Source organism: Entelurus aequoreus, linkage group LG03 (assembly GCF_033978785.1).
Source record: "Entelurus aequoreus isolate RoL-2023_Sb linkage group LG03, RoL_Eaeq_v1.1, whole genome shotgun sequence".
NCBI classification, from domain to species: domain Eukaryota; kingdom Metazoa; phylum Chordata; class Actinopteri; order Syngnathiformes; family Syngnathidae; genus Entelurus; species Entelurus aequoreus.
This window is the reverse complement of record NC_084733.1, coordinates 56,374,901-56,391,693: the sequence shown is the minus strand read 5'-3', so window position 1 is coordinate 56,391,693 and position 16,793 is coordinate 56,374,901. Positions and strand designations below refer to the sequence as shown.

Sequence of the window (16,793 nt, the reverse complement as noted above, 5' to 3'; positions counted from 1 at the left end):
ACCTCCCGCCACCTGAACAGTTTTTTCCCCTCGGCCATCAGGCACATGAACAATAACAAGATCTGATAGCTATACAGCTCATTTTATTACCTAATCTGTGTTATATGTGTTTTATGTTGCACGATTGCACCAAGAAAAATTCCAAGTTTGTGAACCTGTTCTCAAACAATGGCAATAAAAACTATGCTGATTCTGATTCTGATTCTGATTCAATGTACAGAGACATCATGGATGAAAACCAACACTTCCCATCCAACCTGATGGAGCTTGAGAGGCGCTGCAAAGAGGAATGGCAAAACTGCCTGAAGATAGGTGTGCCAACTTCAAGCTTGTGGTATTGTATTCAAAAAGACTTGAGGCTGTAACTTCTGCCAAAGGTGCATCAACAATAATAAGCAAATGCTGTGAATACTTATGTGCATGTGATTTATTTTTATTTTTATTAATTTACATTTAAAAAGAAAAAAAGTTTTTACATTGTCATTATGGGGTATTGTTTTTAGAATTTTGAGGACAAAAATAAAATTATTCCATTTTGGTATAAAGCTGTAACATAACAAAATGTGGAAAAAACAAAGCACTGTGAATACTTTCCGGATGCACTGTTGTAATAAAAAATTAACCTGCCAGAATTTCACCGCTACATTTATGATGGTTTTTACACTAAATTACTGTAAATTGATAAACGGTACCACTGTTATTTTTCCATTAAAATTATGGCGACTGATCTGCTGATATTTTACTGTAAAAGTAATTATTATTGCATACCAACCTTTGCATTTGAAAATTAGGTCAAATAAGGAAATTAGGAATGTTTGTTGTATCGCCAACCCCTAGCAATAGAGGAAAGGAAAAACTTCCACACACAAAGTTCATAAATTATCTTCATTGAAGTCCTTTTAATGTGGAGCTAATCTGCACATACTGGTGGAGATTAGGCAACCATCACGTTCAAGCTCTTTATGCGCACGTGCGGATGGTCATTTTGTTTACCAGAATGCTACCATCCAAAAAACAAAGAGGATCACTTCTGCCAAGTCCTAAAACTGACAGCTGAAATGAATTATCTGCCTGGTTGCGTAACATTAACTGGGCCTTGTGTAGCCCCCAAATGAATAAGTTACCTCTTTCTGTGTACAACCACAAACCACATTCTTTCCGCAAATCCCACCACCGCCATTGTTCCCCACAGTGTTGTCATTACAAATAACTTCCTGTAACTAGCTCCTAAAGATTGATTTCATGGAATCCTTTGCAAAATACAACAATAAAGCAGCTGTGTATGAAGTGGAGTTGCAGGGAAGGTCATGTTCCTCTGGAGTCTGCAGCCGACCCACCGTGTTGCTATGGCGCCACGTGACAGAGGAGGGAGGGCTCGGGGTCTGGGCACAAAAACGAAAAGGAGAGATGGAAGTGAGGAAGGAACGTTTCAAGTTGCACAAGTTTGCTTGGAATGAAGGTAAGAAAGTCAGTATTTAATACTAACATTTTATTCTTATTATTTGAAATACAAATAGTCAACACACTTACATTTGTCCACAAATACTGTATATTTATGTGTGTGTATATATACTGTATATACTGTATGTGCTATCTAGCAGGGACAGGTTTATATTAAAGGGCTGTCAAATTTAATGCATTAAGTCATGTGATTAATCACAAAACATCATAGCATTAATATGTATGCAGATTAATCACGCTGCTCAATGCATGCATCAGATCAAAGATGAGTGAGGAGACTCGGACTGGTGTGCTCACTGGAAGATCAAAATGCACCCTAACTGGATAAAACTGTTACCAAGTTTTGAGCAAATAAATGATGTGTATTCAAGTAACATATAAAAAAAAACCTGACATTCTGACAATAAAATTGCATTTGTGTTCAAATACTGGACGCTTTTTTAAAGTCATTTAAATTATGCAAGCACATAATAACCTGTGATGAATCGTCATTAATCGAAATTCAATAGTGTGATTAATCTGATTTAAAACATTTTATCGTTTGACACTATTTTATAAACATAGGTCATGTACATTTGTGTGCTATGCGTGTTAATTACAGCATATAAACGTGTGTTGTATACACCTGTGAACAATCTTGTGAAACGATTGCATATTCCATCTGATTGTACAATACAGATACACAAAAATGTACATAATGTGTGTGTGTGTTTGTTTACTATTTACCAGTAGTGTGTTTTATGTATTATATCGATTATTTATTATATTGATACAAAATAAATCAAATTATTTCAAGGAAATACATTATACCGGTATTATTTATATTTTTATATTGACATTATTTTAATTCCATTCTTGTTTGTACTATAATGTACCTGTAAATGAAGTATCTATTAATTGCATTAAGGAATACAATGGTTGTGTAATAATGATGCTAATGGGCTTTAGCGCCTACATCGTCAAGTTAATTATGAAAGGCAATGTTGTTGTCAGGTGGAAAAAAAGTGTCCATTACTTTAGGAAACCATGACAATCAGAACTAAAACATTAATTTTTAAATTATTTTTTTACCAAATCTTTACCACATGTTTCAAGGGTCAGTGACAGTTGTCGGTTATAAATGAGTTTTGTAAAGGGACAAGCGGTAGAAAATGGATGGATGGATGGATGGCCTTGTATTCATTAATACAGCAAGAAATGTTGTTATTACTGTAATTATTTCAATTGTAGTCTAACACTGAACATTTTGAACTCTTATCTTATCTTTCACCATAACAGAGTGAATAAAAATAGAAATGAGAAATGAAATTTGAAATTAAAAAAGTAGAAAGAACATTTTCCAGTTGTGTATCAGTGTTGTGCACCAAAGGATTAATTTATAAGGACCTATTGTTTCAATAGCTTTGGAATGAAGAATGCCAAAAACAAACGTAAGGTCGCAGACACTACCAGATATTTATGGCAAGATCGTTTCCACAGCATTGATTTGCACAAATGATTGTATTTTACAACATTTCACCACATTTTTTGTAATATATTTTAATATTTTATATGTCATTTTTATTACCTAAAATGTAACTTGAAAAAGTCAAGTTGATCAGGAATATAAGTACAAAACCCAAAACCAGTGAAGTTGGCACGTTATTTAAATCGTAAATAAAAACAAAATACAATGATTTGCAAATCCTTTTTAACTTATATTCAATTAAATAGACTGCAAAGACAAGATATTTAATGCTCAAACTGATAAACTTTTTTTTTTTTTGCAAATAATCATTAACTTAGAATTTAATGGCAGCAACACACTGCAAAAAAGTTGGCACGGGCATTTTTACCACTGTGTTACATGGCCTTTCCTTTTAACAACACTCAGTAAACGTTTGGGAACTGAGGAGACCGATTTTTGAATCTTTTCAAGTGGAATTTTTTCCCATTCTTGCTTGATGTACAGCTTAAGTTGTTCAACAGTCCAGGGTTTCCATTTACGTATTTTACACTTCATATTGCGCCACACATTTTCAACGGGAGACAAGGAAGGCCATGTCTAATACCTGCACTCTTTTACTATGAAGCCACACTGTTGTAACACGAGCAGAATGTGGCTTGTCATTGTCTTGCTGAAATAAGAAGGGGCGTCCATGAAAAATGTGTTGCTTGGATGGCAACATATGTTGCTCCAAAACATGTATGTACCTTTCAGGATTAATGATGCCTTCACAGATGTGTAAGTTACCCATGCCTTGGGCACTAATACACCCCCATACCATCACAGATGCTGGCTTTTCAACTTTGCGCCGAGAACAATCCGGATAGTTATTTTCCTCTTTGTTCCGGAGGACACGACGTCCACAGTTTCCAAAAAGAATTTGAAATGTGGACTCGACAGACCACAGAACACTTTTCCACTTTGCATCAGTCCATCTTAGATGAGCTCGGGCCCAGCATGAATTACCATGAATTGATTAATGTGGACCCCGACTTAAATAAGTTGAAAAACTTATTCGGGTGTTACCATTTAGTGGTCATTGTACGGAATATGTACTGTACTGTGCAATCTACTAATAAAAGTTTCAATCAATCAATCAATCAAGCAAAGCCGGCGGTTTTACTGGGTGTTGTTGATAAATGGCTTTCGCTTTGCTTAGTAGTGTTTTAACTTGCACTTACAGATATAGCGACAAACTGTAATTACCGATAGTGGTTTTCCGAAGTGTTCCTTAGCCCATGTGGTGATATCCTTTACACGCTGATGTCGATTTTGATGCAGTACCACCTGAGGGATCGTAGGTCACGGGCATTCAATGTTGGTTCTCGGACTTGCTGCTTACGTGCAGTGATTTCTCCAGATTTTCTGAACCTTTTGATGATATTAAAGGCCCACTGAAATTAATTTTTTTAATTTAAACGGGGATAGCAGATCCATTCTATGTGTCATACTTGATCATTTCGTGATATTGCCATATTTTTGCGAAAAGGATTTAGTATAGAACAACGACGATATAGTTCGCAACTTTTGGTCTCTGATAAAAAAAAGCCTTGCCCCTACCGGAAGTAGCGTGACGACACCGGAGGAAGGACTGCTCACATTTTCCTATTGTTTACAATGCAGCGAGAGAGATTCGGACTGAGAAAGCGACGATTACCCCATTAATTTGAGCGAGGATGAAAGATTCGTGGATGAGGATTGTGAAAGTGAAGGACTAGAGTGCAGTGCAGAACGTATCTTTTTTCGCTCTGACCGTAACTTAGGTACAAGGGTTCATTGGATTCCACACTCTCTCCTTTTTCTATTAAGGATTACGGATTTGTATTTTAAACCACCTCGGATACTATATCCTCTTGAAAATGAGAGTCGAGAACGCGAAATGGACATTCACAGTGACTTTTATCTCCACGACAATACATCGGTGAAGCTCTTTAGCTACTGAGCTAACGTGATAGCATCGGGCTTTACTGCATATAGAAACAAAACAAATAAGTCCCTGACTGGAAGGATAGACAGAAGATCAACAATACTACCAAACTCTGGACATGTAAATACACGGTTAATGCTGTCCAGCGTGGCGAAGCTTAGCAATGCTGTTGCTAACGACGCCATTGAAGCTAACTTAGATATGGAACCTCGACAGAGCTATGCTAAAAACATTAGCTCTGCACCTACGCCAGCTTTCATCTGCTCATCACGACTTGTGCTCACCTGCGTTCCAGCGATCGACGGTACGACGAAGGACTTCACCCGATCACCGATGCGGTTGGCAGCCCGGAGACGGAGGAAGTCAAGGTGAGGTCGTTCGGCTAGCGCGTCTGCTATCCTCAAAGTCATCCTGGTTGTGTTGCTGTAGTCCACCGCTAATACACCGATCGCATCTACAGCTTTCTTCTTTGCAGTCTCCATTGTTCATTAAACAAATTGCAAAAGATTCACCAACACAGATGTCCAGAATACTGTGGAATTTTGGAATGAAAACAGACGTTTTTTGTATTGGATTCAATGGGTCCGAATACTTCCGTATCAACCGTTAACGTCACGTGCATACGTCATCATATCTAGACGTTTTCAACCGGAAGTGTGGCGGGAAATTTAAAATTGCACTTTATAAGTTAACCCGGCCGTATTGGCATGTGTTGCAATGTTAAGATTTCATCATTGATATATAAACTATCAGACTGCGTGGTCGGTAGTAGTGGGTTTCAGTAGGCCTTTAAGGACCGTACATGGTGAAATCCCTAAATTCCTTGCAATAGCTAGTTGAGAAATGTTGTTCTTAAAGTGTTCGATAATTTGCTCATGCATTTGTTCACAAAGTGGTGACCCTCGCCCCTTCCTTGTTTGTGAATGACTGAGCATTTCATGAAAGCTGCTTTTATACCCAATCATGACATCCACCTTTTCCCACTTAGCCTGTTCACCTGTGGGATGTTCCAAATAAGTGTTTGATGAGCATTTCTCAGCTTTCTCAATCTTTTTTTGCCACTTGTGCCAGCTTTTTTGAAACATGTTGCAGGCATTTAATTCCAAATGAGCTAATATATACACCTTCTACCTGCAACGTGACGTGACGTCTGAAGTCAACTTCTCCGTTGCCGTGAGCAGAAATTGGCGTTTTTATCCAATTTTAGGTCGCAAATATATCATATTTTATTTTGGATACCTATTCTTGATACTTTTATGGGCACTTTATGGACAATTCTAAAGTGATCAAGGTGTCCTTGTTTGTTTAAAAACATCACTGACCGCTAGCTGGCTTGGTTTGTTTTTAGCCAGGTGGCTAGCTAGCCAGTCGCTAACCTCCAGCTCGCCTTGAGCTTGGTATTTTAACGATCGCACGTTTGAATACCGGGTTTTTGGACAGTCACAGTTGCGATGACCAACAAAAAGAGTGACAAGAAGGAGGTGTCTGGTGGGGCTGCGTGTAAAGTCAAACAACCAGCTAGGAGACACCGATCCCAGCGAGGCTTGACCGATAGCGGAGGCGAGCCGGGTGGTAGCATGGAGGTGGACGCATCGGTATTGGAATCGATCAACTGAGCAAGCTGGATATTTTGGATGCACTACAGCAGGACATCCGTGACTTGAGAAGTAGCCTGGAATTCAGTCAGAAGGAGATTGAGGATCTAAGAAAGGATAATGCCTTTCTGAGAGGCGCGATGACTGACATGCAGAGATCTACCGACTTTCTTACCGCGGACTATAGGCGCATTAAAGACATGCTGTTGGATGTACAGTGCAGGGACATGAGAGACAATCTCATATTCTCGGGGATCCGAGAGGGCAACGCCGATCCGGAAAAAACTGTAAGAGAGTTCATGTCGGATAAGCTCAAGCTCTCCCCGGAGGTGGTAAGAGACATAACTTTCTCTAGGGTGCACAGAATGGGCAGACCTGTGGACAATAAAGTCCGTCCCATAATAGCTCGTTTTGAGCATTTTAAGCACAAAGAGTTGGTGAAAAGCAGAGGAAAGGAGCTGAAAGGGACCTCTCTCTGGTTAAATGACCACTTTCCGGCTGAGATCAACGATAGGAGAAAGAAACTGTCACCGATCATGAGAGAGAACCGAGTCCAGAGTGGCACTAACAGTGGATAGGCTGTACATAAATGGACAGCTGTATCGGGACCCAAAGGTTGCCCCCTGGCTTTTTTAGAATGGCATTCGTGGGTGTTTTTAGTATCTTGGTTTGGGCTGTGTCATGACTACTTCCAGTACTGTTATGTCCTGCACTAAACTGGGCCTTCATAGGGGCCTGATGTTAGCTCACGTGAATGTATGCAGCCTGCGTAATAAGTATCAGGAAGTAGAGTGTATTATCAGAGATCATTTTATTAATATCTTTGCCATTTCTGAGACCCACCTTGATGATTCCTTTTCTGATTCAGTTGTAGCCATTGAGGGGTTCTCAATTTTTAGGAAAGATAGGAACAGGTTTGGGGGTGGGGTGGCTATTTATATTCAGAATCATTTATCTATCAAAGTGCGTAATGATTTGATGAGGGAGAACATTGAAGCTATTTGTGTGCAGGTCCATCTGCCTTATTTGAAACCAATTATAGTATGTTGTTTCTATAGGCCTCCTAGTGCTGATGCTCTGTATCTGAAGGAGTTATGTGAGATGTTTGACAGGATATCAGATGAGAATAGAGAAATCTATTTACTGGGTGATATGAATGTTGACTGGCATGGACAGGGGTGTACAAACAAAAATAAGTTACTATCCATTTTAAATGCTTGCAATCTGTCCCAAATTGTTGCCCCTCCCACGAGAATAGGTAGTAATAGTGATGGTATTATTTTAGCTACATGCATTGATCATATTTATACAAATGTTCCGGACCAATGCTCCAAAGCAGTCTCGGTTCCTGTAGGTTTTACTGACCACAATATAATAGCTGTCACTAGAAAGACAAAGACAAAAAATTATTTTTACAAGGTCTTATAAGAGATTTGATGAATAATGTTTTATTGATGATAGATCCTGTTTAAATTGGAACGAGGTGTGCAGTGAGGAAGACCCTGAGGCTGCACTGGACTTATTTATGTTAATGTACATGAGTGTTGTGGACAAGCATGCCCCTTTGAAAAAGTTTTCAGTCAAAACTAAGTCTGCCCCCTGGATTGATAATGGACTTAGAAGTTAAATGACAGAAAGAGACATGGCTAAAAAAGCCTTCGTCAACTCAGGTTTAAATGATGACAGGCATAAGTACTGTTCCTTAAGAAACCAGGTCACAAAGTTAAACAAACTGAAAAAAAGACAATATTTCAAACAGAGGTTATATGATGTGAGATATGGTAGCAAAAACTTATGGAATGTTTTGAATGAAATCATGGGTAGAAAGAACAATGTCTGTACACCTTTTGTGGAATCAAATGGGTTGGTACTCACTAAGCCATGTGACATTGCAAATCTTTTGAATAACTATTATGTTGACAAGGTATCTCAATTAAGGCATGGTATGCATATATCCAATAACACCAAATCAGCTGACCTCACTAGGAATATTATAATGGATAATAAGGACTGTGAATTCAATTTTCATTGGGTTGAAGTCAGTGAGGTTGAGAGGTTACTACACTCTCTTCCGGACAATAAAGTAGCTGGTGTAGACAACCTGGATAGTAAATTACTGAAAATGACTGCTGGTATCATATCAGTGCCTGTTTGTCATATTTTTAATAAATGTTTACAAGTGGGCCTGTGTCCAAAGATATGGGAGGTGGCTAAGGTTACTCCTCTACATAAGGATACCAAATTGGCTTTCAATGAGGGCAATTCTAGACCAATAAGCATCCTACCTGGGTTATGTAAAATACTGGAGAAATGTGTGTAAGCACAAATTCAAGCTTACTTTCAATCAAATGGGCTAGCAACTGATTCTCAACATGCATATAGAACGGGCCACTCTACTTCCACTGCACTTATACAAATGACGGACGATTGGCTTAATGCTATAAATAATTCTATGTTGGTTGGAGCTGTGCTGTTAGATTTTAGTGCTGCATTTGACGTGATTGACCACTCTCTTTTAATTGAGAAACTTAAATGTTATGGTTTTAATACTTCGGCTTTAATGTGGATACAGAGTTATTTGTCCTCAAGATCACAACAGGTGTATCTTAATGGCAGCTTGTCTAATAGCAGAAGTTTGGATTGTGGTGTTCCACAGGGAAGTTGCCTAGGACCTTTACTTTTTTCTATATTCACCAATGATTTACCTTGGGCTACCGGGCGTGCAAGATTGGTTCTTTATGCTGATGATGCAACCTTATATCAAGCTGCACCATCATGCAGTGTACTTAATGTAGTATTTAGTGAGGAACTAAAAGCTGTGCATGACTGGACAGTATGTAACAGACTTGTCCTTAACATCTCAAAAACAAAAAGTATTATATTGGGGACTAGGCAAGGGTTATCTTGTGACCCAAAGTTGGATTTGAGGCTAGGTATTTCAATAGTTCAACAGGTCAAAAGTGCCCAGCTCTTTGGAGTGATGCTGGACTGCACTCTATCCTGGTCAAATCATATCAGTGATATAGTTACAAAGATGGGAAGGGCTGTTGGTATTTCCAGGAAATGAGCTGCTTTTGTTGATCCACCTCTTCTTTGTCAAATTGTTAAGAGTTTAGTCTTGTGTCATCTTGACTATTGTTCTACAGTCTGGGCGTCTGCTGCGAGTGGTGAGATCAGTAAGCTCCAGATTGTCCAGAATAGGGCAGCAAGGCTGGTTCTTGGTTGTTCACTAAGAACCAATGTGAACCAAATGCATGCTTCTCTTTCCTGGCTAACAGTGCAGAACAGGTTGTCGGCTAATACTCTTATATTGTTCAAACCAGTAACCGGTAGTAAAACTCCTGCTTTTCTCATGGCCCAGATAGTTCACAGTAGCACTATACATAATCACAATACCAGGGCGTCCAGTGAGGGACATTTTGTACTCCCTCGTCCCAGGAAGAATGCTTTGCGGAAATCTTTTATTTATAGATCTTTATCGCTCGGGAATAACCTGCCTCAAATTCTCACCGGCATTGAAAGTAAACAGGTTTTTAAAAAGAGAGTAATAGTTTATCTGAGTCTTTAAATTAGTTTGCTTGTTGATGATTTGTTTGGTTTTATATTGTGTAGTTATATTTATATGGTAATTATTATTCTGTGACTGTAAATTGTTTGCTTGTTTTCTTATTGATGCTTTTATTTTTTATTTGTTTCTGTATTGTGTAGTTATAATTATATGCTTTTACTTGTAATTGTATTGAATTGTGGACCCCAGGAAGACTAGTGGGTTGTTGAGGTAACCAGCTAATGGGGATCCTTAATAAAAAATTTTAAAAAAATAAATAAAAATTTGCAAAACATAACACTGTTTACCAGTTCGAATGTTGAATATCTTGTCTTTGCAGTCTATTCAACTGAATATAGGTTGAAAAGGACTTGCAAATCATTGTATTCTGTTTTTATTTACAATTTACACAACATGCCAACTTCACTGGTTTTGGGTTTTGTAATAAAACATCACTTACTGTGCAAGTTCGGCTGTCATTAGGTTGCAGACTGCTATGATGGTGGGGGAGGGGAGGGGGGACAAGCGGTTTTCGTCTCGTCCTCGCCAGTTCCAGGTCCTAAATGGCGGTCAAAGTGTACCAACTTGTCGGATTATCTCTTCAGCCATCTACTGTCCAGGTGAGATACATGACTTATGATGTAGAATAAACTTACAGCGAATAAGGAAGCGAGGTAACAGCAGACCACTCGATGATGTAAACATAGGCACACAAGCTAGTGATCATGGCGCTGCTATAAATAGTGTGTCTGCGTTAGCGCTTATAACAAAAATATTACTAATACTTGGTTAATATTTAAGCCACGAAATGTAAATTAAGTATTGTTGCCGCATTTTGAAAGGTTATTTATTGAATTTTATGGGCGAAATAGAGGACCTCAAATTAGCTCCGCTGTAAGCGAACTTTAATTTATTATTCAGAATGCATACAAAAAAAATCCATCTGTCGTCATGTCTTTCATAATGATTGCGAACGATAGGCAAAGATTCCAAACAAAGTGCAGTTCCCCTTTAAACTAAGAGTAAGTATTTTATTTTGAAAACAAGGAATTTCCTAAATTAAGCATCCTTGAGGTGTTGCAGAATCTTGAAGCACGATTTTCTACGTGGCAAAACCAAAAATGTCTTATTTGAATGTTTTTTCCTCCTAAATTTTAACATTTTTAAATGACAATAGACAAAATACAATTACTCATTTTAAAATTAAGATTTGCTGTAACGTCCGGCCATCCATCTATTTTCTACTGTTTGTCCTTTTTGGGGTCGCGGGGGGTGCTGGAGCCTATCTCAGCTGCATTCGTCAATAACTGAAAATAATTAGTTAATAGTTCTTAAAACTAAGCACATTTCTAGAAATAAAACGTTTAATTTTGGCAAGTGGCAATTTATTTGCAGTGCTAGTGGCCAATACTACTGTAGAATTGATATTTTTAGTTAATTTGGGCCATTTTAAAACTTAAAAATGCTTAATTTAGGAACCCAAAAATGTGAGAACATGCTTTAAAAAAAAAGGAAAATACATAAAAAATGTGCAATGTGGTGAAGCAATGCAATGTTGAAGCTGCAATATTTGAAGCCCGATGTAGCGAAGGACGACTGTACATGCTATTTACATTCTGCTCAATATTTAATTAGCTTTGGCACTGTAACGATTGATTTTGATGACCAGCTAAGGCCTTAATTGGAGATGACCAGTGTCTTGTCGAGAGGATTGTACGTGTCCAAAACACAACAAAAACAACACATTTTTAGGTAAGTGTATTGCTTTTTTTGTACTGAGCAGCCAGAGCCTTTCCTATGTAGCATAGCAGCAAGTCTGGTTCTATGGTCATTATTGTATCATCCCACATGACAAACAAAACACACTTCCAAATGAATCACAAGATTTGCATGACAGTAGTTTGAAGTCCAAGTTGTGTTTGATTTTTGAGGCCTATTTGTCCAAGAAACTAGAGGTTGAACTCCAAATTGTAGCATTTTTCTATGTTGAAAAAAGGTTTTCTTTTTGCGACAGGTAACAAGTGTCCAGTAAAAGCTGCACTGAGAAAGAACCGCCATGAATGTGACGGACGTCTACCAGGGGATTTCCATACTTCACTATGGAGGCAACATGTCCTACAACGGCAGCATGGGAGTGCTGAACACATCCTCTCCTCTCAACAAAGCCATCAACATCCTCTCCATCCTCCTCCTCTTCATCACCATGACATCTCTGGGATGTACGATGGAGATTTCCAAAATCAGGACCCATCTGCTGAGACCTAAAGGGGTCGCCATCGCCATCGTGGCCCAATTCGGAATCATGCCTTTGACTGCGTTCTGTCTTGCTAAATTACTGAAGATGGATTCCATTAAGGCTGTGACGGTGCTCATATGTGGCTGCTGTCCTGGAGGAAACCTGTCCAATATCTTTGCTTTGGCCCTCAAGGGAGACATGAACCTCAGGTAAATGACTCTCCTAATCGTGGGTTCAATTCCATGTCAAATTTGAAATGATGACTTCTGCATTAGTTACTGCACTCCTTACAAAATCCAGCAGATGTCGCATTTTCCCAAACTAATATGTGCTACTTTACTCTCAATATAAGACGTTTTTTTCCCCGTAAAAAGAGTCTAAAAAAGTCAAGGTCGAGAGCAGTGTTCAAATTTTAGATCCAGACTTTCTCTGTTTGTTGTTGTTATTACTGCCACATGTGGTGTAAAAGTGTATTACAACTGAGTACCTCTGCGGCCCATTAAGACCACAGCTGAGAAACAGATATGAGGCACTCACGGCCCAACAACGAGCCTCGGTCCTATGGTTCAGATATGCTTATCACTTAGGCTCCAAAACTTGTAGCTCATCCTCCTTATATGCAGGCTCAGAAATTTAAGGTTTTCAATAGAGATGTCTGATAATATCGGACTGCCGATATTATCGGGCGATAAATGTTTCAAAATGTAATATCGGAAATTATCAGTATCGGTTTCGAAAAGTAAAATTTATGACTTTTTAAAACACCGCTGTACGAAGTAGTACACGGACGTAGGGAGAAGTACAGAGCAGCAATAAACCTTAAAGGCACTGCCTTTGCGTGCCGCCCCAATCACATAATATCTACGGCTTTTCACACACACAAGTGAATGCAAAGCATACTTGGTCAACAGCCATACAGGTCACACTGAGGGTGGCCGTATAAACAAATTTAACACTGTTACAAATATGCGCCGCACTGTGAACCCACACCAAACAAGAATGACAAACACATTTCGGGAGAACATCCGCACCGTAACACAACATAAACACAACAGAACAAATACCCAGAACCTCTTGCAGCACTAACTCTTCCGGGACGCTACAATATACACCCCCCGCTACCCCTACCCCTCCACCTCAACTCCCCCCCCCCCCCCCCAACCCCGCCCACCTCAACCTCCTCATGCTCTCTCAGGGAGAACATGTCCCAAATTCCAAGCTGCTGTTTTGAGGCATGTTAAAATAGATAATGCACTTTGTGACTTTAATAATAAATATGGCAGTGCCATGTTGGCATTTTCTTTCCATAACTTGAGTTGATTTATTTTGGAAAACCTTGTTACATTGTTTAATGCATCCAGCGGTGTGACGATCGGTCACTTCCTTTCTGTTTGTCTCCTTGGTTTTTGTATTACTTCCGGTCAGTGCTCTTATTTTGTTAAATTTCCTGTTCCGCGGAGCACTGTTTTCTCTTCACCTGCCGTTGATTGGCAGCCAGTCCACACCTGCTGCCAATCAGCATATGTCTATTTATGTTTTCTCTCGAGCACTCTTCAGGGCTCGATGATAGACTCTCTACGTTTGGAACAATTCTGCAAGACTGCTTTATTTTCTGTTTATGTTAATTAAAATCATCTTACCTGCACATCCTCCTCCTGGTTCTTGCATCTTGGGGACACACAAACTGCAGCCATGCGAGTTCCTAACAAGCGGGGCATCACAACAAAATTAGGCATAATAATGTGTTAATTCCACAACTGTATATATCGGTGTCGGTTGATATCGGAATCGGTAATTAAGAGTTGGACTATATCGGAATATCGGATATCGGCAAAAAGCCATTATCGGACATCTCTAGTTTTTAATCATCATTGGTCCCAGAGTAGTCGTTGTTGTATGTCATTAAGTCTGCCATGATTAGCAGTTATTGTTGTTGTTGAAGGAAATAGCAAAAGCCGCCGTACGCTAAAAATGACCAAAATATGTAAATATTACATGTTATTATGAATGTTCATTTTAGTACATTACACTACAAATATACTTACAGCATATAAATAAGACGCTGATGAAGGCTTTTGGATAATATTCAGGGCACTTTATAGACAGAATAGAGTGAGTCACATTACATCTATTGTTAGCTGCCGTTTGCTAGCGTTTAGTTACGATTTGAATGCATAAAAAGGGAAAATGTATGTGTGCTTGCCTCATAACGGTTGTGAATAGGCAAAATGTTAAAAAAAAAGCGCAGTTTCTCTGGAAAAAATAATATGTTTTGGCGAACCATTTAGATGTATTAGATACATCGATAGATATTTAGAAATCTTGGTTGAATAGCGTCTAATCCAGTTCAAGACAACGCTCTGATGCTATCTACACTTAGTTCTAATTTGCTAATTAACATATTATGGTTGATGGTATCAACACTTCTGGCAGGTCCATAAACACTGCAGCTGCACTCTGTTAGAAAGATACATGGCTAAAATGTTATTTTTATATTGTACTGAGGATATGTATGAATGTTCCCATTCATCCAGGTCATTGTCATCTTAGGGCATTCAATCTATTGCAACTGGACTGTTTGGTTTGTCTTAGAAGACGTTTTGCCGCTCATCCGAGTAGACTTCATCAGTTAATGCTCATAGACTTAGTTTGGTCAGATCTGGTCTTAGACTTAGATTGGTCAGATCTAATCTAGCAGCTGGTGCCAATACCAGTGATGAAGCCTACTCGGATGAGCGGCGACACATCTTCTAAGACAAACCAAACACTCCAGTTGCCATTGATTGAATGCCCTGAGATTGTACTGAGGAGCAAGACCCTTTCCAATGTTGCAGTATGTTACATTTCCAATTCTATGGTTGTCATCCCACTTTGTCAGCTTGTTGAATGGTTGTTTGTGATTGACTGGTGAGCAGTCCGTGTGTACCCAAAGTCCGCTATATAAAATGAATGAATATAATTTGACGTCCTGTATTAAAATCATATTTTTTTTCTCTTTCAAGCATAGTGATGACCACCTGCTCCTGCATTGCAGCTCTGGGTCTGATGCCCTTGCTTCTCCTAGTCTACTGCCAGGGCTTCAGCGGCCTGGAGAACGCCGTGCCCTATGTCGGCATCATCACAGCTCTCGCCTTCACCCTGGTGCCCTGCGCCATGGGCATCGCTATCAATCACTACAAGCCAAAATACACTCCGGTGGTCTTGAAGGTAATATAATTTCTTGCTCAAGACATTCCCCAAACAAAAACACTGCACATATGAGTCACAGGTCAGGCTAAAGAACCATCAGTGGTGCTTATCTTCTCAACAACAGGAAGTTCTCCACAAATACAAAAGTAAATGATCCCACATGTTCCCACATAATGAATGCCATGTTTTCCTCCTACCTTGTCTTAAATGCAGTGTTGCAACGTGATGCGATATGTGTTCTGCTTGACTTTGCTAAAAGTCTGGTTTAGGCATACTGATCATCTCCAGCGTCATCTTGTTCACCTTGTCTGGCCTGGCCGTCAAAGACATTCTGTGGATGATCCTCACCGCTGATGTTCTGACTGTGGCAGCTCTGATGCCCTTCATAGGCTTCGTGCTGGGATTCGTCATGTCCACCATGTGCAGACTCAGTCCAAAGTAGGTTTGACACGCCTAAACAAGTGGAAGTATGAGCAAGTTCAACAATCTGAAATGGAAAATTCTTGTTTTTGACTAAAATACTTTTTTTCCTACCAAGCGTTAGTATTCACATAATAATATAAATAACCAAGATAATATATTTTTCTATCTATAAAATAAAATATAATATAATCAAATATGTCTGAAAAGGAGTAGGAAGAAGCAGAAGGTGGTATGTAATCTTATCCCTCTATTGTCTCAGCAAATACTGCTAATTCTTTCACTTACCAATTTTCTACAAACGTATCTCAATGAAAGTAAAGGCAGTGTTCTACACATTCACTTAGTTTTCATGTAATGTATTCATTTAGTTATTGATTGCTGTAAAGCAATATATGTAGCATATACGCTACATCAGTGATTCTCAAACTGAAGTACACATACCAGTGCTTCATCTAGTGGTACGCCAAATAATCACTTGATTAAAGCGCAGTGTTTTATTTATATTCAAACACAGTGTCACTGTTCAGGCTGTGTGTAATGTTACAGCGGACAACAATATTAAACATACTTGTTAAATAATTTTTAACGAATATGTTTGCCTACTATGCTACTGTATTTGAATGTTGGTCATAATAGTGGTACTTGGAGAGCCGAGTGTTATCAGAGGTGGTACTTGGTGAACAAAGTTTGACAACCACTGCACAACATATTTCAGTAACATGCATTAGTACTGTATTTATATTGTCCATGATAATGCATTATTGTGTTTGACCTCACTTGTTGCACAGTGAACTCATCCATGTGCCACCTTACAGTATATTCCTTTCCTTATTTTCAATATTTGAAAATAACTTTTAAATGCTGCCATATATACTTAGGTATAGGTATACGTGCACAGTCTGAAATCCAACACCAGTGTTGGGTTAGTT

General features: G+C 38.9%; 1 protein-coding gene across 4 annotated transcripts in view; it reads left to right on the top strand.

Annotated features, from left to right (window-relative positions):
* Positions 1 to 1,367: 1,367 nt before the first annotated feature.
* The window catches only part of LOC133646654 (hepatic sodium/bile acid cotransporter-like), a 24,081-nt gene continuing 8,655 nt past the window's right edge, over positions 1,368 to 16,793 (top strand). For 2 of the 4 annotated variants that reach the window (XM_062042246.1, XM_062042244.1), the window contains exons 1-5: positions 1,393 to 1,459; positions 11,686 to 11,768; positions 12,031 to 12,461; positions 15,255 to 15,459; positions 15,701 to 15,879. In XM_062042246.1, coding sequence (XP_061898230.1) covers positions 12,073 to 12,461; positions 15,255 to 15,459; positions 15,701 to 15,879 — 773 coding nt within the window. In that variant the 5' untranslated portion in view covers positions 1,393 to 1,459; positions 11,686 to 11,768; positions 12,031 to 12,072. Of the gene's footprint in view, positions 1,460 to 10,536; positions 11,769 to 12,030; positions 12,462 to 15,254; positions 15,460 to 15,700; positions 15,880 to 16,793 lie in introns of those variants that run through there. The other 2 variants (XM_062042245.1, XM_062042247.1) reach the window with 2 other exon arrangements.